Here is a 21,338-nt window from a genome sequence, read left to right as displayed (position 1 = left end):
AGGAGCATCAATCATTGCTGAGCAAGAAGTGTGAACTCCACTTACACAGCAGATCGTCGGACACCTATGTTTTGCCTAAAATTTGATGTGAAAAGGTATGTCCTTTGGCAGGCAATTGGTGTTTACAATGAAGGGGTATCCTAGCGCTACTACAGGTTTAACATCACATATTCAGAGAGGAAGGATATGAACATGGGGCTGGGATTTCTGGAGCCTTACAGTGGTGTGACTTTATAGTATGAAGACAATATGATGATGTGAATGGTGAAGATTTCCTATGACGCGACTGGTGTGTACTGTTTTAGGGTGTAACTAAAAAAGTCTGTGGTGTGTGGAACAGTGGGTGGCTGTGTGTAAGGAAAGGTGTCATAGCATTGCCTTTTTGGAATTCTCTCCAGTAGTTCTGGAAGTGTGACTGTGGAGAGAGCAACTGAGAGACAGGAAGTGATATTTGCACTAGGCAATAAAAACCTGTGTTGCAAGGGATTAACACTATGCCGACAAAGAACTGAGAAAGAATTGGTCTGACTGCTTGCATTGGATCATTATGGCCTAGATTTACTACGTCTTTGCGTCCCATGAGTTGCACAAGGCAATGCAGGGCGCCACGAAGGCTTATATGGAATTTGCAAAGCCACGGAATACCAGTCTTGTGTGGCTTCATAAATCGTAAATCATACGTCCTTATATAGCGCCTTTCACCGTAAGGTCTCAAGGCACTTGCTTTGGGAACCCGTCCTGGCCCTTCCCTGCGAGATAACCTCTACTGGGCATCCCCAAGGTGAAAGCCAGGCATCCCATTGCGGTGGGGCTGTAGTGGAGATTAAGCAAGCTATTGCCCAGAGTTGCAGAGTGTGAACCCATGATTCGAGTAGGCACCGAGGCGAGAATTATCGAGTCCGTGGACATTTTGAGCTCAAGCCCTGCCGCGTCGGGGATAGAACCCTGGTCCCGGGTCTGACCTCTGCGTCCGGGTCTGCCTCCTCTAACCGGCGAGCCACACAATGTAATCCAACACAACAGCTTGCACTGCACTGCATTGCATTATGTTCCATTTCTTAGTGATAAACATTCCATAGGTGGAGCATGGGCGTGCCTGTGTATCCACCCAGGGATTTCATGCAAGTCCAGATTTACTAAGGTTTGTAAAACTGGTATTGTGTGAAATTGGTATACCTAAAGCAAAGAGGCGCAATGGAGAGAAAGCTTTTGTGTTCTTGTTGTTACCTCTTATATGTTTGATGAATTCTGCATCATGCTAGAAAGAAGAAATGCCTCTTTGGATTGTTTTGAGCAGCCCTTCCTGCGCGAAATCAATCCTGCCCATAAAACAGACATCCTTGCAGTATGGTGGAAAGGTGTCTGTGTTGGCAAAAAGCAGCCTCCAGTGTGCCAGAGTGGGATAGAACTGCAGAGTGCTGTATGTTAGTAGATATGGTGCTTTTCAGCCCTCTCCCATTCACACAGCACAGTGCAGCATATTTGCTTGCTGTCCTGCATTGCATGAACGTTTGATAAATATGCCCCTAAATTTCTATAAAATCATTATCTCATTCACAGTGGACGAAGTTCTGTGGTTTGGCTCCAGAGGGGGACTTACTGGTGACACCAGGGCTGCAGGACATGTGGACGATCAGAATGCAATGACCATGCAACTGGCCGAGAAGTCCCTGGCTGCATCAACAAGAAAGACTATCCTCAGTAGTAGAAAATGTGTGTGATTGTGTGCTAAGTGGAGGAACAGACTAGGGCAAGGGCAGGAATAATGGAGACATGGAGGCAACCAGAGAGGGGTCTTGCACTAGTCACCATTTCAGAAAAACTTGTAGGGAATGCTTTTTATTCGAAAGGTTTTCTGCAAGTATGTGACTTGAGGGGAGATAGGAGAATTCTAGAGAACTGGACGGATGGATATTAGGAGGCCAATTGTTGTAGACATTTTGAAAGGAATAACTGAAGATTATTTCCTCTTGGGCAGCACAAGTGTTACCCTAAAAGGGTATCCTGGTGCAGAAAATTATCATTGGCCAAGCAAGATTTGCATGCACTTCTGGCTGTAGGTCTAATGGTTTACTACGATTTTTTAAGTCTTGTTTTTTCTGGGCCTTTTTGACGCCTTAGGTGATAGGGCTGAAAGCTCACGGGCATTGCTACGATAGGACATGATGGTCCTGGGTGATGGGATGCAGATATCGATGTCGTTGTTTAAGACTGGTCAGAGGGGGGTGTGGAGTGAGGTGTGGATTGGATTGGATCATCGGTGTGTCCAGTTAGGTTGTTGGTGAGTTTTGTGAGAGTAAGGGGGGTGGCAGTGGGGTTAATCTTGTGCATGAAGATAGCAAGAAGGCGATTAACAATTAGGTTTGGAAGTTTTGAGGAAATGCCTGAAGCTGGGCGTATGGGATAAGAATGTATATGTCAACACATGTTTTTCGGATTAGTGTGGCCACACAAAGTTTCAAGCTAGAGTTCAGGGCGGACGGGCTGAAAGAAATTGGGGAGATGAAGGACCTGCATGTGGGGTTATGTTCACCCATGTGAGTAGATAGTGGCAGGTACTACCTGCTCTCCAGGCTCTGTAGCCCTGAGTAGAAGGAAGAAAGAGGTTTGGATTTTTGGCAACTTCGCTGTCAAATGGGCAGGAGAACATGCAACAAGGCAGTACGATGGCCAGCAGATGCGGTTTGACTTGGAAGAAGGTTGTGATGCGCTGGTAGGTTTTAGGGAAATGAGGCTCACCTGACGCCTACTGCGAGGGAACTGAGGAACAAGCGGCCAAGACCACGTATGGTGTTGCTGCACCTTACAGAAAATGACGTGATCCAGTCCATGGGGCTGGATTTGATCAAAATGGTATAGTGTGATTTGGTTGGGGTGCAGGACAGATGGACTGGGATACTATGGATGCTATTGCTCCGTATGAGGGTAAATAAAGGGCTACAATGTCTGCAGTGATTGACAGAACGTGATGGAGGCGGACAGCTGGTTGTCGGATCTAATGAAGCAAGAGGCATGAGGATATTGGGTTCAGATTCGACACATTGGGATTCACGTATCGCTACTGGGAAATAGGTTATATTTGAAGAAACTGACTCACTGAATAATTCTGGCGAGGGTTTTTCTAGTGCCGGTGTGACGGGTCGAAGACAGAGCTCTGGGTAACAGTAAAAGGAAGAACGAGAGAAGAATTAGGAGAGAAGGAAAGGTGAGCCAAGAGGTAGGCATGATCCTTGTGCGGGCAGGCTCAACAAACAAGCTGAAGCTTCAGGAGCTCGGAGGGAGAGTGAAGAGTGCATGAGTAGCTTAGTTTCTAAGGTCTAGCTGAAGGATGTAAACATGTTAGCCAGACCTGCTCCAGAAAAAGCAGCCTTATACCCACGAGACAAGCATGCAGGCGTTCATTCCTCTCCCATTAGATACGGCCAAACTCCCAGGTAAAATGCCATTCACTTCTCAGATTTGCTTTGATCTGCAAGTGCACCATGTACACACAGTTTTTTTTGTGCGAAAGAAAATACGTTTAAAGGGAACTTTGTATCCTGTCTGTTACTACCTGCTGAAGGAGTCTGCATTGTAGCATCATTGAAAGTTATTTGTAGTTTTAATACAAGGGATCAAACCCTGAACTGTTGAAATAACCAGTGCATGGAGGGCACTGGTGCTAGGGCTTCAGAATCACACAAGATGCACAATGGTAGCCTGTGATCACTAATTATGTTAATAATTGTATCTTCTGGCACACTGGTGACATATCACCTACTTTCGTGTTATTTGCCATCAGGGACACCTAAATCGGCAAACAAAAATGGCTGAAATAGCATGTATGTGTTGTTCCATCATCTTTACTTTAGAGGTAAGCCTAAAGAAAACCCAAGTGGTTAGCTTTGGTAGAAAAAGCAACCTCGGGGGTGGATGGATATATAATAAGATGAACCTCACAATTGGAAAAACATATAAATATTTAGGGGTCAATTTTGACTCCAGGGGTTCTTTTACTAAACAACGCAGCGAAATAGCAATAAAAGCTATGAACCTTCAGGTGACCTTTTCTAAGCTCTCAAAAAAACTGTCCAGTCCGAGTTTATCACCACTACTGGAAGTCATGAGAGCAAAAATTATGCCAACTCTGTCGTACGGCATTGAAATTTTAAGGGGAAAACTAAATGCCAATCTAAACCAACACGTGACCAAAATTTACAAAAAAACCCTCCATATGCCTAAATCCGCTTCTGCATTCCAGATCAGACTAGAACTGGGCCTATTAAATTAGGAATTTTCAAATACTGGCTCGTATCTGAATCTGTGCCATAAACTAAGACAAGCAGATCCTGGTACATTGGAGTCACTACTCTGGTTAGATATTTCACAGAAAAACCCAGGTGGCTCTTATGGCCGTTTTTTTAAGGACGCAGTCCACCAAATGTCCGTGGGCGAACTATGGGACCTCAACCCCAGCAAGGCAGTTTTTAAAATCAGTATTAAGAAACGTATTCGAATGAGGTCCCTAATTGCTGATAAAGCTCACTTTGCTAAACGCAAACATGCATGGGCAATAATGAATTCTTATGGGCTGGCCACTCCTCTCCCTTATCTGTCCTGCACTTACCCCTTGCACTTAAAACTTAGCTTCATGGCTCTTAGATTGGGTGACTGGCAATTTTTAAAGGATTTACCCTCTTGGCATCGAACGTCAGAGGATTTATTGTGCAGGGGGTGTGGTAAAACGGCTGAAACTTTAGAGCATGTAGTCTGTCTTTGCCCCGCTCTTACGCCACAGCGCAGACGAAAACTGAAAATTGAGTGGAACAGGCTGGGAACCCGGACCTGCAGACAGGCAGTAATTGCAGCTCTGAATCCAGAAAATAAAGTTTTAAACATAGGCTTTATAACTTTTATACGCCATGCATATCGCAATTTCACTCAATAACCGAAAGGGCCAGTCAACGTTTTTACTTTAAGGAATACAGTCTTCACCAAACTGCACTTTATTGTATGCTGCTAAAATTGTTTACATCTGACTGCACTTTACCATAAACTGCTGCTAGTTTTTGTATACTTGACTGTATCTATTAGCACAACATTGCTATCGTTATGCTTACAAACCTTTTTCGTCTAAATGCCACTGATGACACTGTTGTTGAGCATATCTTGCCCTTTTTTAACACCATCGACGCTTATGGTTTTCCCCCCCTGTGCTGAAAATCTGTAATTCCTACTAATCATGACGAGCTCAGCTCGGCATGAGTGTGCGAGAGGTGTACCTCATGACGAGCTGAGCTCGTCATGAGCGTCGAAGGTGTTAACTTATGTATGCTACAGAAGTTCTCTAATGCAACTTGGAAGTTTTTATCTATTCACTGTTTTTATGTCTTGCTCGTTTATATTAATTTGTACTGTTGCTGGCATCGTGCTGATGTGTACTTTTATGGATATTTTATATCCCAATAAAGTTATTGTTATTATCTTTACGTTGTTGCTTTTTTTAATGTGTGTTTTACAGGTTCGCTGTGTATCTGTCCGATAGTGTTTTGTTTTTAGTATTTTTCTCAGGCTAACATGAAGGGAGCTGCCTCTTCCATAGACTCCAGAGGTCTGGCTGTGCAGCTCACTGTCTGTTGAGCATACCAACAATGGCATCACTCCAGGAACCAGATTGAAGTCTTTTGAGAAAGAAAGGCCCCCTTTAAGGAGCCAAGAGTGACACAAACTGTGCTATTATCAAAGGGGAAGCAGAGAATACCCTGGAGAGGGGGCAGGGAGTAGGTGGGACGTGGTAAGGAGATGGGTCTGGCATTCCCTTCTTACCTTACTGATGCCGATGACCTGGACGTTCTCAGCGTTGGAGTTGCGGTCTTGCTCTCCAAGAACAGCGACATCCATTCCGGGTCTGAAAGTCAAAGAGCAGAAAGTGAGGTTACCCCGAGTGAATTGACTTATCTGATCTGGGTTTCAAGCTCTGACTCCGTCTACCCCCAATGAAGCACCTTCTTCTCAAGACTCATTCTTTTGTACATAACTTGGAGCCTTGTGCTCATCCTAACAGGACTTGCATGGTCCGCTGGTGGTGGGTGGGCATCAACAGCAAGGGAGGAGACGCGAGGAAAGCTGCCTTTGAAAATACGTGAGGATGTTTCCACCATACCAAACCCAGCAGTTTGCCACTGTTAGGTCACAAGTGACATCGATGTCCAGCCATCTTAAGTCTAATTAAATGGTAAGGAATGATATCTCTTTAGAAGGCAATTGTACCCCTGTTTTGCACTAAGGGCACCATAGACTTAAGTGGAATGTGACATCTAGGAATTTTGTTTTTTCACATTTTCTTCATTTTTGACCAACCTGATCCAAGGACCTTTAAATGTTGGAGTTGATTACAACGCTTCAACTAGGCCATTCTTGGGCATTTTTCGTCCAGAACAAACCCAGAACCCACAATAATATGAGCTAAAAAGTCAAAGATGTGCATATAGTCATAGTGTGTTGTCTTTAAATTATGACCTACTGAGGTGACGTCTCTGGGCGTTTCACTGAACTTACAGGCTTCCAGAATGAAAACACATAAACAGGAGGTGCCACTAGTGAAATGTTTAGGATGCAAAGGTGTTTGCATGAAGGACAATTGCTGAACTTTACTTTCAGCTTGTCGAGAAAAAGGCTTCAAATTCTGAAGTCTTTAGATTTTTAGACTAGGCTAAAACGGGGCTTAACCTTTCTCTGCACTCTGATTCCTTACATAGGAATGTTTCCCTGGCTAATTTTCAATGAGGTCTTGTTTGTTCCTGTGGAACTTTTGCTAAGCTTATGTATCTCCTTAGATACTCTTGGTTTATCCTCACTGATCTTTTTCAAAAGTATTTTTAAAACGTATGTCCTGAAGTTCTGCAAAAAGGTTTAGAACACAAGTGACGCCCCTCTGCTTTACTGAATATTTAGATATACTTGGTTGAGGTATGCAGCAAGGGGATTATTAAGGTACCAGAGTAATCAGGCACACTACCTGTGTGTCCGCAGAGAGGAAAGAACTGTAAGGTAGATGGTACAGGCAATAGGGCGGGCGGTAATCCCACAAAACCGCTCAAGGTTGGACCAAATGATCCACACAATAACAGTCAAGCAACAATGCCCCTGCACTATACAAGATTAGAACATTCTAGGTAATGTTAGTGTCCAAAAAGATAATTGGTTTGTATACATCCACACTTTCGGAGTGACTTTGAGAGAATCAATCATTCACATCGAGGTATAAAAGTTCAATAAAGATGTTCTGTTCTTGGTGTGAAGTGTCTGTTTATTGTTCCTTTAGTTATGCCAACACGTGTTTCATCGGAGGGAACACACTGCGAATCTTCAGGGCCTAATGAAAAACAATGTGAAAATCGAGCTGGATAAACCCGTTTTGTGGCGGTGCTTCTGTTTAGTTAATTTCTGGGTATTCGGAAATCCATGAAAACGCTGTCTGCGTAATTGATGGATCTATATATCTGTTCGGTAGTAATCAGTACTTTAACCGGGAGGAGTCGACACAATTCTGAGAGTTATTGCTCTGCTTTCTCAAGGCGGGTACACCTTGTTAGTTCACTGCTCCCTCTTGAGGTTCCCGGTGCCGTGTTCCATCAGACATGAGTCCCTTTCTCACTGCACCATCAGGATTCAAGCAAGCCGGGCCGAAGAAGGCTGAAATGCCAGAAACCGGTCCCCGGTAGCTTGTCTCCTTTCTGGTGAAGAATTGGCTTGGTAGTTTAGTCTGCCCTGTTCCCATGATGCACTGGGCCAGGGACAGACTGATTTGCATATAGCCAGGTTCTGAGCTGGGATGGTGCAGTGAGATAAATAACGGTGATGGATCAAGCCCTGATCTTTGGACTGGGTAAGAGTGGTCTGCTTAATTCAGACACTCTGTTCATCACCACCCCCTTTTCTGAATCGTTTTTGGCCACTATAGGTGTGGCAGGGTTTACTCAGACATGAGTCCCTTTCTCACTGCACCATCAGGATTCAAGCAAGCCGGGCCGAAGAAGGCTGAAATGCCAGAAACCGGTCCCAGGTAGCTTGTCTCCTTTCTGGTGAAGAATTGGCTTGGTAGTTTAGTCTGCCCTGTTCCCATGATGCACTGGGCCAGGGACAGACTGATTTGCATATAGCCAGGTTCTGAGCTGGGATGGTGCAGTGAGATAAATAACGGTGATGGATCAAGCCCTGATCTTTGGACTGGGTAAGAGTGGTCTGCTTAATTCAGACACTCTGTTCATCACCACCCCCTTTTCTGAATCGCCTTTTGGAAAAAAGCAAAATGCCATGGATTGTTTATGTACAGGAAGGTGTCCCTTGCTGTACATAAACAATCTTTTTAAAAAAATGCTATGTTGTCACTTTCATGTGTGCTGCATGAGGCAGCCAATCTACAGCTTCAACCCATCTGGGCACATTCCGTATTCTAGGGTTCAGCTCACTCATTAAATGTATGACCATTTAGAGAAAAGTTTGATTTATCTCTGAAACATATTAATAATCCTTTTAAAGAAATGTGAGTCATTCCAAAGATTCATGGTTGGAAATTTAAAAATGACAAAGACAATAATACTATCAATCATTCTGTTTTTGTTTTCATGGGCATTAGGATGTACTTTTCAAAGACATAATTTTGGAACTAGAACACAATATATATAATACGCAGCTGAAATGTTTTATAAATAAAACATAAGTAAACAGATTTTCCAATAACAGCGCAACAGGTGTGAATTTGCCACCAATCTGTTTAAGCACATTTTCTTGTTTGTCTTAAGCAGAGAAGGTGGTGCTACTTCTGAACCGTGGTGAGTCACCAGGGTCAGATTGGTAACTCAGGCACTCGGGAAAAGGCCGAAGGTCCGGTAGCCGAGTTCTAGCTGTGGTCTGCTTTTTTGGGCCTCCTGGGGGCTTTCTGTGCTGTTAGGATGCCGCCAGCGGCCCAGTGGGCGCCCGAGTGGCCCTTCTAGAGGCAGATGAGCGGAAGTATCACTCCCTTTCTCTCGCTGGGCCGGCCCATTAATGTATGTTGATTGAGCGGACCAGGGGGCCTGAGCAGAAGTGGCCTCATTGGCATTCATGTGTGGCTCAGCAGTGTGAACTTATCTGACAATTTTTTTTTTATCTAAGTGAAGTTAATACAACATGCAGCCCACACCCTTTCTTTTCATAAACCTTCGCTGAAACAGTGTTTTGCGGAATGGCAATACGCAAATGTGGGCCACTTTTATTTGGTGTGCCCGGGCCGAATTTTTTATCCCAATCCAACCCTGTGAGTCAGGGAACACCACTGCGCGGCCTCCTCCGCCAAGTGGGTGCGGAGACTCCGTCTGTGATCGACAGTGATCGTGGTACTCGGCTCCCACATGGCTGAGGTCAGCCGCATCTGCGACTCCTTCCGTGGTGAATACTCCACGGGCAGCAAGCCCAGTCCTGACCCACCGGCAAGGGACGGCGGCGGGCCCAGACCACGTGTGGCAGGGGCAGAGGCCTCGGATTTAACGCCCCAAGTTCCCAAGTGGGGGAAAGTCAGGCCCCAGGAGGCCTCCAGCAGGTCAGATGGGCACCGGCTGCCGGAAAAGTGGGTGGATTATAGACGACCGAACGGAGCCGCTTCAAGTTGCAACTACTATCTTGAGGGCAATGTCTTCTTGATGCTGTTCTGCAGGGGCAGCTCTAGGCTCATGGTGACCCTGGGCAGGGAGCGTAGGTAGGGGGACCGGAAGAGGGGGTCCGAACGGGACGGAGTGCGGAGGCCAGTGAAGAGGAGGGGGGTCAGGGTGTTTGGAAGTGGAACAGAGCCGGAGGCCACCAAATCCCTGCCAGGGGTCGCCACGCAAATATGTATCCATTCTCAGAGGATTATTATATTAAGGATATATATTGGCGTGGTGGCCCCTGGGGTTTGGCGGCCCTGTGCAGGTGCACAGCTTGCACATGCCTAAGGCCGCCCCTGTCCTCTGCTTCTATTGTCCCCGCAGAGTGTCATTGCCTGCCACTCTGTGAGTCACTAGGGAGAACGTCTTCATTGGTAGTAAAGTCTACTGACCTTATGAGGGGGTTTATCACCCTCGTCATTGTCTAATCTGGCAGGATGAAATCATTTTAGTGATGCTCAGGTGAGAGACCAGGTGACATTTTTCAGGTGAATGCTAGCGGTCATATTTTATTAAAATATTATTATTATTATTATTATTTTATTAAGGTCACAAATGCTGCTTTAAGGAACGATGGCCATATTAGTTTTTGAACCGTTTTTGCTATTTCCATTTTAATCTTTATATTGCAGGGCAGGTGGTTCTGCTGGACTTTAACTAACTTATGGTGGGGAACAATGACGCTTCCCATACATAGTGCTTTGTTCTTCAGTGGGTATCAGGGTGCTCACTTTTACTTCCTTTTGAGTCTACAATACCCATATAGTAGAGCTATGTCTTGACTGGCACTTTGCTATGGAGTGTGCCCTTATCACTGCCAAGTTTTCATTGTGCTAATGTGTGACATTTCCATGTTTCCTTGAACTTATGTGTGACATTTCAATTCCTAATGTGTGACCCTTGACCATGAGTAGGGCATGTACCTCTGCCCATGTAAAAAGGAAAATCACAAAATGTAACTCTTTTTGTGCACCCTAACGGTATTGCTGAAAAGGCCATAAAAAACTCAAGGTCCTTGTAATCCTTATGTAAGGTCACTAATTTGTTTCCATACATTTTTTGCAGAATTGTCCTTAATTTTCACACGAGCTTCTGATGCAAGAGGAATGGCGGTGTTGAGAGATCAAACTTTTAGTGTGTTTATCCTCCCCACCGCTCAGCACATTTTCAATACTTTACACAGGTGATAACATAAGCTCAAAGGTTGTGATCTCACGCATACTATGCCCTTAGGCTCTTGCACTAGAGAGAATAGCTGTTCTTACCTCAGGAAGCACAAACCATACAGACTCACACATCACCAAATACAGACAAGGCTCAGGTCACATAGACCATGAAGCCTCAGATCTCACAAGGCTCCCAGGTTTCACATGTTATACTTGCATTACAGTTAGATGGCAGGGCTGCCCTCCAGGTTATATACATTAGTTGGCCTTATCTTTTAAGCAGACTAGTACCTCAAGTTTTAAAAATCTTAAAGGGCCAGACCTCAGGCAGAGGACCTCACCTAGGCTGTACAGATGTGACTGCCCAAGGCCATCTGTAGGAGTTGCAGGAAGCAGCAAGAGACAGCTCTGAGCAAGTGGTGCACCACACTGGCTACCGCTCTGGATACCTGTCGATTGGGTATATAGTTTGGAAAACAGGGGACCCCTACGTAAATTATGTTTGCTATAGGTAGGGCAAAAACAGTTTTGAAAAGAAATTATAGCAAACAATTAATAAGAAAATGCCACGACCTCTCATTCACATATTTGTGTATATAGCTACGACATTCACACAACCTTATAAGTTTATGATCACAAAAAGATATATTGTGAGTTTTTTAAAAAATCTTTTATTTTTATTTTATAGCAAGATTTGTCTGATTATTTTGAGTGTCCTATATAGGCTCTTTAAATAGATGATTATAATACACAATTCAATATTTCATTTTATGAAGATATACACATTTAAAGACAAGAATTTTTTTTGAAAAATATGAACACATATCACAAAAACTAACAAAGACAATTCGGTCAATGATCTATTGTAGTGGGCAAAAGCGGTGAAAGTTGGCACCTGTCGATTGGGCACATTGCAGTAACGTGCAGCAGGGGAGGCCTTAGGTATGTGCAAGCTGTGCACCTGCACAGGGCCGCCAAACCCCAGGGGCCACCACGCCAATATATATCCTTAATATAGCAATCCTCTGAGGATGGATACATATTTGCGTGGCGGTCCCTGGTAGGGATTTGGCGGTCTTCAGCTCTGTTCCGCTTCCAAATACCCTTACCCCCCCTCTTCACTGGCCTCCGCGCTCCGCCCCGCCCGGACCCCCTCTTCCGGGGCCCCCTACCTACGCTCCCTGCCCAGGGCTGCCATGAGCCTAGAGCCGCCCCTGCGTGCAAGGTCACACATTAAGTAGCTCCTCACCAGCTGTGCCCCGGTAGTCCAGTATCCTCTATGACTGATCTGACCACGGTGCTGCTCCATCCCACGGCTCCCTTCGAACACGAGCCGGTCTCTGAGATAGCTGCACCTAGCTGCATTGAAAAGTTAGAACAGCACCAACCAAGGGGGCCCAGCTCCTTGAGGCCCTTGTGGGATCTCAAGCACTCCCTGGGGGCTGAGCCAGCTTGATGGCTGTAACCGCACTCCTGATAGGTGGATAGGCCAGCAGGAGAAAGTGGCGATGCCCACTAGGCACCAACAACGTGAAAATGGAGCACCCTGCCCAGTGTCACACAATTCCATTTGAGGAAAACCAAATCAGATGCTCTGTATGAGCACTCTGAGAGCCTGTGGTAACGCGAGGAGACTCCCAGAATGCATTAGTCTGTCACACAATGTGTTTCTCTTGGCAGGGTCATTTCCGAGTTCTGATTTTGAACTGGCACAGTAAGCCCCAAAGGACTTGTTACTCTCACATCATTCTTTACTTATTGCGTGCTGTAGTTAAATACTTGTGATCTCATCTAAGAAGTGCATCATTTAGCTTTGTTTTCATTCTTCTTACAGGACAACCCACCATACATGAGCGCACATTGTACAGAACATTTCACATACATCCAGCTGAGCCCAGATGTGCTTTATAATGCACTGTCACAGAGCTCCAGTGTTGGTCACCACATAGACACACTATGCACACAAATGCAACAGGTAGCGCCCTTCAAAACATTCAAAACACAGATGTGCCAAGTAGTTGATCATCACAGTAATCTAAACAGCAAGTTGTCACACCAAATCTGCACACATTACCATGAAACCAAAATTACTACACGGAACACTGCACACCCATCCTATTGTCACCAACCAAAATGGGAAACATCCTTTACCCCGCATTTTTTACTCCGCAAAAACCTTCACAACGCAGGGATTCACACTGCAAACCATTACAACACATTCCCCACTACAGCGCCCCGGTGGAGTTAGAATAGTAAACTGAGTTGTAATGGACAATGCGTTGTAATGGATTGCGTTGTAAAGCTCTGCGTTGTAAAAGTTTTTGTGGAGTAAAAAACGCGGGGTAATGGCACGTGTTGAAAATGCGTGCGGAGTAAAGAGTCCTATGCGCCACAAATACCACACAAAACACAACTAAACATATTAAACATCTCCAACCGGAAGCTGGAAAATCATTAGCGCAGATATAACTGGGAGTGGTCAATACCATTGCAACCTGCTACCCTAGCCACTTTTAGATGCCACTCAACACGAGCAACACACACTGGACAGAATATATTGTAGGCACCTATTAACAACACAATGTTGGCTGACCAACAGCGTGATCCACTTAGGAGGCATCCCCATGAAAAACACCAAGAGCACAGCAGACACCCTTCCAATCCCACATCCGATATGCCATCACGACAGGAGCGCCATCTAACTGGTGAGCACGCTAGCGACTTAAGAGAGGCATTCACAAGCATTGCATCCTCATGGGGTTTAAACCAATATCATACACACACAGCTCTTTCACTATGAGATTACCCCCTAATTATTCGATGGGCCCACAGATCTTTTGTTGCATTTGAAATCAATGTCCCGCCGGACTCCAACCAAGTTACACCACATTCTGTAGATGGACCAGACGGTGGACCACCACAAACAGATCATCATCGACAGAGTCAAATCCGGTCAGTGGTGGAAATCTTGAAATTGTATAGAAGGGCAACCCGGAGAGTCAGTAAGCAATAATAATGGCAGACTTTGAACCACAGAAATGGCAATACCATGCCAATTACAGCATGTATGTGGTGCTTTAGACTGATCATGGTGATCGTGGGACAATACCATGCTGATGATGGGCCACTTCGCAAGTTATTGAAGGGCATGGCTCCCAATCCATTGAAATTGGACAGATAACATAAGCAATGGAGTTGGCAACTGTGAAAAATGTATGTAGCTCAGGGTATGGGAAGAGCCTGGAGACTGGGGTGAGGCAGAGGGTTGGATAAATTCATAGCTTCTGAATTCTATCATTTTAGAGGCAGATAACGGATTAAAATGTCAGTCAGAATTATCCATTTGGGCCTTAAAATTCTTGAAAGGTATAAAAGGTTTGGGTTCAAAGTGACCTGCTCTCAGGGACTGTGTGCAAAGCATATGGCTCTGGGTTGACTGCGTGCCTCCTTCAGGGGGACAGAATGGTGCCACGTCTTAGAAAAGTTAGGTTACTGTTCTGGCATTATACACTGTGATGCTTTAAACTCACAACAAAAGTGTTGCCTACCATAGATTCGTGATTTTGGTTTACACCTTGACACAATCATGCTTGCTCCAGAATTTGTGATAAACGTGAAATAAAGATATGAGGCATGCTTTATTCCCCGAATGGACTCCGCTCTAGAAGTGCAATGTATGTTTGTGAGAAAGTGCGAGCAGTGTAAATCAAAAGTGCTGGGCGTCCATATTAGAAAGCAGAGTAGATTGGCTTAACGGTAAAGGGAAGTGACATGAATGATTGGCTTAACTGTAAAGGGAAGTGACCCGCATGATTGGCAGGAAGTGGTTCTGTGTGGGTCACAGGTCATATTTTGTTAACAGGCGCTCTACAAAGCATCGGTGACAGGAAGTGCCATCCACCTTTTGCAAGCATTGTCTAGCAGAGTGTAAATATATGGTGCAGCAGCCTTACATGACGTCACAGTGGGCAGCTGTGATGACCCAGTTCTCATTGATGAGGGATCCTCCGCAGAAGTGAAAGTTGTTGTACTGGTTGGGAAAATAGAAACAAGGAGATTATTTTCCATGAATTCCTATGCGTGGGAGTAAGAGGCAGTACATGAGGGAGATACAACATCACATTAATGCACGCTGCAATGGGCTAGGTTTGCATTTCAAAGTGGGCCCATTGCTTTTATGTATTTGTAGTAAAGACATTTTACAGTGGTCTAAGCTATTAGAAGAATAATTCACTACTGCTGGCATTTGGATCATGAATTATTGAATTATGTGGCAAGAATCTGTTAGAAATTGGAACTCATTTTCTACCTCAGCAGATCTACATGATCTAATCTGATAATATGCAGGGGCCAATTTCCATATTATTTAGTTTCCCAACTAAAAATGGATCTTAGAGCACACACCAACCCATAACCTCAGTGTATGGTACCTATAACATTTATGCAAATGCGTTTTCAATCAGAAACTACGGACGTATCATAATTATGCACACCGTCTAAAAAAAGCGAATTCAGACCCTGGAGACTAAGGGACTGATTTCGAGTTTGGGGGATCTTGGACTTTCTACCTAAAAGCAACAACTTCCTTTCCACCAGATTCAGAGAGTAAAGGCATCTAGTCACTTTATATGAGGCGCAAGGCGCACACCCTGCTTTTTGACAGGTGCCGGCTTCCACCAAACTCACAATTAGGCCCTAAAATTCCAAAATATGGGAAGGTGAAATTGCTGTGGTAATTGGGCCGAAACACGTGAACGCCTGAATTTGGAGACAATCCCCATGAACAAAACTTTGCTAATTGCCTACATTTTGAAAAAAAAATTCTGTTTGCGTAATAAACTTGGAGAAAAATTGAGCAAAAACAATCATGAAACGTCTTACCAAACCTGTCTTAGAAACAAGTTAAATCACTAAGGGCCTCATTTATGAAAAGTGACGCATCGCTGCGTGAAAACAGCGACACGTCACTTTTCACTGCGCCCTACTTGCGAAACCAATGATGCGTCATATTTACAGTATGACGCATCATGGCGCAAGGAGTTACAGATATGTCAGTATTTCTGACGTATCTGTATGGCGCAAAAGAGACGCATTGCTGGAGTGTGTCACAAAAGTGACGCAACTCCAGCAATGTGTCCTTTCACATGGGGCAAGCCCTATGTGAAACGGCCTGTGTCAGTCTTATGCCTGCTGTGAGGCAGGCGTAAGAAATTGACGCATCTGTGTCCTAGAAGTGGCGCAGTGAAATCTTATAGATTTCACTGCGCCACTTCCATGACCCTTTCTTGCGTCAAAACGCCCCCCCTTGAATACATTATACCTGGCGCAGGTATAATGTGGCGCAGGGGTTTACAAAGTGATGCATCTACCTAGATGCGTCACTTTGTAAAGATGGCGCAACAAGGCGCATTTTTACGTCACTGGTGCGTCAAATAAAGTGACGCACCGGCGGCGTAAAAGTGACGCACAGCCTCATAAATGAGGACCTGCTTCCTTATCTTACAAATCTTCCATTCAGAGGCTGTCCATTGCGTGAACGGCGGGGAAAATATATAACACAACACAATTACTCTCGGAAGAAAGACAGGCTTTATTTCACACATCTTGGTTAACAAAAAATGTGTTTACTTACTTTGCAATTTAGAAATGCTAAGTTACCCTAGTAAATATGCACACTTCCTGTGCACAACGTCGGGTTTCGGGTTAATTTTGTATCCAATTCTTTTCAAAAGTTTACAAAACATAATTCTAACAGTAAAACGTGTTCATATTACAGTCCAAATATTTTCCTAGCCTTGGTCTTACAAAACATAAACTTATAATTTCCTTTTGTTACTTCAACAGATCATATTTGAAGCAGAATTGTGAGCATGTAAAAAGTGTGCAATTATTTGTGATTAGACATATTTTCGGTTCTAAAGCCACTCACGTTTTTGACTTTTCCAGTGCTTATTGAATTGCATCTCAAGCATTGGCAAAGCCAAAGCATTCCAAAAAGTTCAAAATGCATGCACAATGGCCATCTTATAATAGAGTTTGTTATATTGTTGAAACATTCATAAGAAGATGGCCCTCGTGCGTGCTGACTCACGCCTTTTTAATTAAATCGCAGCTATAACTATTTAGGTACATCAATAATCTTTTAATTTAGTTTAACGCATACTGGTGCTTTTTCATGTTTTTTGCAGTTCAATTTAGTTCTTTCCAAATTGATGATTATTTCAGCCTTTTCCCGATGTTAAATTTCAAGCAGAACTTTAATAGAAGCTGTCAAGTTTATTGCCCCCGCTAGTTACCCGGTGCGATAAACATCGCACCACTTATAATTGCAATCTGTACCCAAACAGGTGTTTCCGCACGGATCACAATTTTGAGGAGCGCCTGTCACCAGGCCTTCAGTTACTTGCAAAATATAATATTGCAGTGTCCAATTTTAAATATTACAGATAAATAAATTGTCGTGAAGCATAGCGACGCACATGAGGATGAAAGGCGGGGAACATAGGGGCAGATTTATGTTGCCTGACGCATCTCTGCAAATCGGCAGAGAGGCGCCAGGAAAGATACGGCACGCAAGTTTATCCTTGCGCCACCCATGATGCGCCGCATTTACAATGCGGCGCACCATGGCGCAGGAATAAATAGATGTGTGTTGCATTTAGGGCGTAAAGTTGGCGCAGTGCTGAAGTTGTGTTGCGTGCGGCACGCAACTCCAGCACTATTCCAACTTGCCCTATCTCTAACGTGGTGCGTCAAACTTTACGCCTGCTTCAAGCAGGCGCAGGGTTTTGAGGCATCAGTGTTGGGAAAGTGACTCAGTGAAATCTTCTAGATTTCACTGAGTCACTTTTCAGGGGCGTTGCTGTGACGGAAGGCCCCCCCTGTGTGGAAACGCCCACATGAAACCTGACGCAGGTTTTATGTGGCGCAGGGCCTTACACCGTGACGCATCTCCATAGATGCGTCCCGATGTAAGTATGTCGCAACGTGGCGCAGGGTTTACGCCGCCACTGCGTCACAGAAGTGACGCAACGGCGGCGCAAAAGTGCCGCAAGTCCGACATAAATCTGCCCCATAGTGTGCGAGGTGCGGGAGAAATAGCGGTGCTTAATTTGTAAAAGAATTAGTGCCGGGGCCCTCGACAGGAGGACAGTAGAGCTTGCAGCATCCACAACACACTACTAATCCTCACACTCTGAAAAGTGTGACAATTCATACTGTTCCAGGGCCCCAAAGCTATAAGAATTGTTTTGGAGGCAAATACTAATTATTTAAAATGTCAATTAAATTACTAAACAGATGTTGTTGTGCTAGTACCTACATTTGGCAGACACCACTACAAGTGGCAAACAATCATTAGCCCCGGTGCTGGCAATTAAGTGCCAGTGCTGAGCACCGGAAACCACTAGCTCAAATTAAGCATTGGTTGAAGGCATTGAACAGACAGCAAGTGGAGCAGAAGAAGTGGGCCGTAGGTTTTTACTCCAAAATCCTCAATTTTCTAAAGAAGGCCGATAAAAAGTAGCTCAAGCCGCCGTTTAAAAAACTATCAGCAGTGCACGCTGTATCCCACTGCTTGTCAGAGACAGCTGTGATGTCTCTAGCTAACAGCTGCCAGCGCGGCTGCGGCCTGTCTACAAGTGGAACGCTCTCGCTAGAGATCTTTGGGGCATATTTACAATAAGTGGCGCATCCCTGCATATCAGCAGGGATGCGCCACTTATTGTGCACCATGCCTACGCCAACATGGTTGCGCTGCATTTACAATGCGGCGCACCATGGGGCAAAAACGGCACAGATGCGTCACGCATCTATGTCGTAAAAGTGTTGCATTACTGGAGTTGCGTCGCAAGCACGACGCAGCTCCAGCAATGCTCGGGGGCCCTATTCTTCCAATGCTGCGTCAATCCTTACGCCTGACTCAAGCAGGCGCAGGGTTTTGACGCAGCATGGGCCCCAAAATGACTGATTGAAATCTTGTAGATTTCACTCAGCCACTTTTAGGAGCCGTTCCTGTGCCGGAACGCCCCCCCCGCGCAGGAACGCCTCCTTCTGGCGCAGAGCTTTACAACGTGACGCATCTCCCAGATGCGTCACGTTGTAAATACCCCGCACCATGGCACATCTTTTGCGCCGCAGCTGCGTCATAAAAGTGACACAACGGCGGCGCAAAAGCGCCGCATGGGGCTTGTAAATATGCCCCTTTGTGTCACAATGAAACAAACCGGATCCGTGCAGGGAGGGGGCTTCTGTGGTGAGTCGAGGACTGTGAGCAGTGGGTTGGAACTGCCAACCGGATGGCCGATCCTGACCGGCAGAGACACAGCAGGCTGCGCCACTTATTGTGCACCATGCCTACGCCAACATGGTTGCGCTGCATTTACAATGCGGCGCACCATGGGGCAAAAACGGCACAGATGCGTCACGCATCTATGTCGTAAAAGTGTTGCATTGCTGGAGTTGCGTCGCAAGCACGACACAGCTCCAGCAATGCTCGGGGGCCCTATTCTTCCAATGCTGCGTCAATCCTTACGCCTGACTCAAGCAGGCGCAGGGTTTTGACGCAGCATGGGCCCCAAAATGACTGATTGAAATCTTGTAGATTTCACTCAGCCACTTTCAGGAGCCGTTCCTGTGCCGGAACCCCCCCCCCCCGCACAGGAACGCCTCCTTCTGGCGCAGAGCTTTACAACGTGACGCATCTCCCAGATGCGTCACGTTGTAAATACCCCGCACCATGGCACATCTTTTGCGCCGCAGCTGCGTCATAAAAGTGACGCAACAGCGGCGCAAAAGCGCCGCATGGGGCTTGTAAATATGCCCCTTTGTGTCACAATGAAACAAACCGGATCCGTGCAGGGAGGGGGCTTCTGTGGTGAGTCGAGGACTGTGAGCAGTGGGTTGGAACTGCCAACCGGATGGCCGATCCTGACCGGCAGAGACACAGCAGGCTGCGCGGGTCTCAGCTGTGTGCTTCCGTGGGCCACAAGGCTCCCGTGCAGTCCTAGCAGGAACCTCAGATGTGGTGAATTGTTAACAGAGATGCAACACAGTAGTCAAAGCAGGACATGACACACAACAATGCATCACCCATCAAGGGACTAGGAAACCTTTGAAGCCACCGACCTATAACAACATATATTTTCAGGCTAATTTACAGTTTTGGGGCCCTGCAGAATAACAGTCTCGTTAGATGTGTTTTTGTTATTTATCGTCTTCTCCCGTCCCAGGAAAGTGGCCGTTGCCCCGGGTTACCTGAAGAGACACCTGCCAGGGCCAGGAATGCGGCACCGCGTCCTGTCCGTTGATGATGCGGCCATAGTCTTTCACCACCGGCGGTATGGCGGGGATCCCACAATCTGCAACGAGAAGCATACCATGGGTGAGTCACAAAGACATGTATGAGTCCGCGAAGTAGTACCACCGGAGCGCTCCTGTCCTTACTCCCGGGGGCCTTTGTGAGTCTGTCCTGAGTCACACAACGCCCTGTTAGTGAAAGTACCAAGAGGGTGCTTTCTATGTGTACGGAATCTATATGATATTCCATTTGAGAAGTTTTGGGCCCAATTCGTGTAAGAGAATATAAAAGTATTCTATTGGAGTGCTGCTTTACGTATTCCAAAATGCTTTTGTGAATAGGCTTTTGACACTTTGGATAAAGGGAGAGGGTGTCATATTGGTGCTGTATACATAAAGCGGGGACTGCACTCATGATGTAGATTATGAGGGTATCAGATTATTGTAATGACCTTTTTTTGGTGGGGGGGGGGTCACATTGAGGTAAAGCACGTCAAAATTGGGGTATGGTTCAGCCTGAATGACTAATCTTTTGATGTGTGAGGAGAAAGATGGAAGGGTGCTGTGTCTAACACAGAGAGTGGTAGGTTGAAAGAGTCACAGCACTTCTAATACAAGACAAAGTAAGCCTACTGCACTGGACACGCTTACACTGCAGACTTCCCATAAAGTTTTGAGCTTCAATGTTTGATGCAAGCATGTAGCCTGAAATTAGGAAAATGGTATTGGATCCACCACACTCACCTTCTGCAAATGCACTGCCAATAAAGGCCAGACAAGAAAGAACCCACAGGAAAGCCATGACTGCCTAGAGATATCTACCTGCTTGCTGTTCCTGCTCTTTTATAGAGCTGAGTCCATGGCCTTGACGCGTGGGTGGATGAGTGATGTGTGTGCAGACAGAATGTGGCAAAACCTCATTCCAGGCCACCTGCCGGCCTTCCTTATCCCTGATCGGGCATGGTCTCTTTATCTTCAACATACTGGAACAGGAATCAATCATTCCCACCCTGAAGGTCAAAGGACCGGCTTGCGAAAAAGGCAGACCTTTGCTGGTGGCCTGCCACGTGACGTGGGGAAGTGACTGCAAGAGGTTACACCCTCCCCCTGGGCTGCCTGCAAGAGGCATTTCATTGTTGAGAAGTGATCTGACTGCAGAGTAGGAAGGCCAATGGCTGTTACCAGAAGTCAAGGTGTATGTCTGTGTGTCATT

The 21,338-nt window shown here is 45.6% G+C and overlaps 1 protein-coding gene across 1 annotated transcript in view; it reads right to left on the bottom strand.

Annotated features, from left to right (window-relative positions):
- Window positions 1-20,941, bottom strand: part of LOC147677596 (chymotrypsinogen B-like) — a 52,371-nt gene extending 31,430 nt beyond the window's left edge. The window contains exons 1-4 of the mRNA XM_086945251.1: window positions 20,870-20,941; window positions 20,084-20,187; window positions 14,782-14,858; window positions 5,806-5,887 (exon numbers count right to left, since the gene is read on the bottom strand). Of these exons, the coding sequence (XP_086801377.1) occupies window positions 5,806-5,887; window positions 14,782-14,858; window positions 20,084-20,187; window positions 20,870-20,927 (321 nt within the window). The 5' untranslated portion in view covers window positions 20,928-20,941. The remainder of the gene's footprint in view (window positions 1-5,805; window positions 5,888-14,781; window positions 14,859-20,083; window positions 20,188-20,869) is intronic.
- Window positions 20,942-21,338: the final 397 nt, after the last annotated feature.

This window comes from Lissotriton vulgaris, chromosome 12 (genome assembly GCF_964263255.1).
Source record: "Lissotriton vulgaris chromosome 12, aLisVul1.2, whole genome shotgun sequence".
Lineage (NCBI taxonomy): Eukaryota > Metazoa > Chordata > Amphibia > Caudata > Salamandridae > Lissotriton > Lissotriton vulgaris.
The sequence above is the reverse complement of the archived record's forward strand: the minus strand, read 5'-3'. Positions and strand labels throughout refer to the sequence as shown.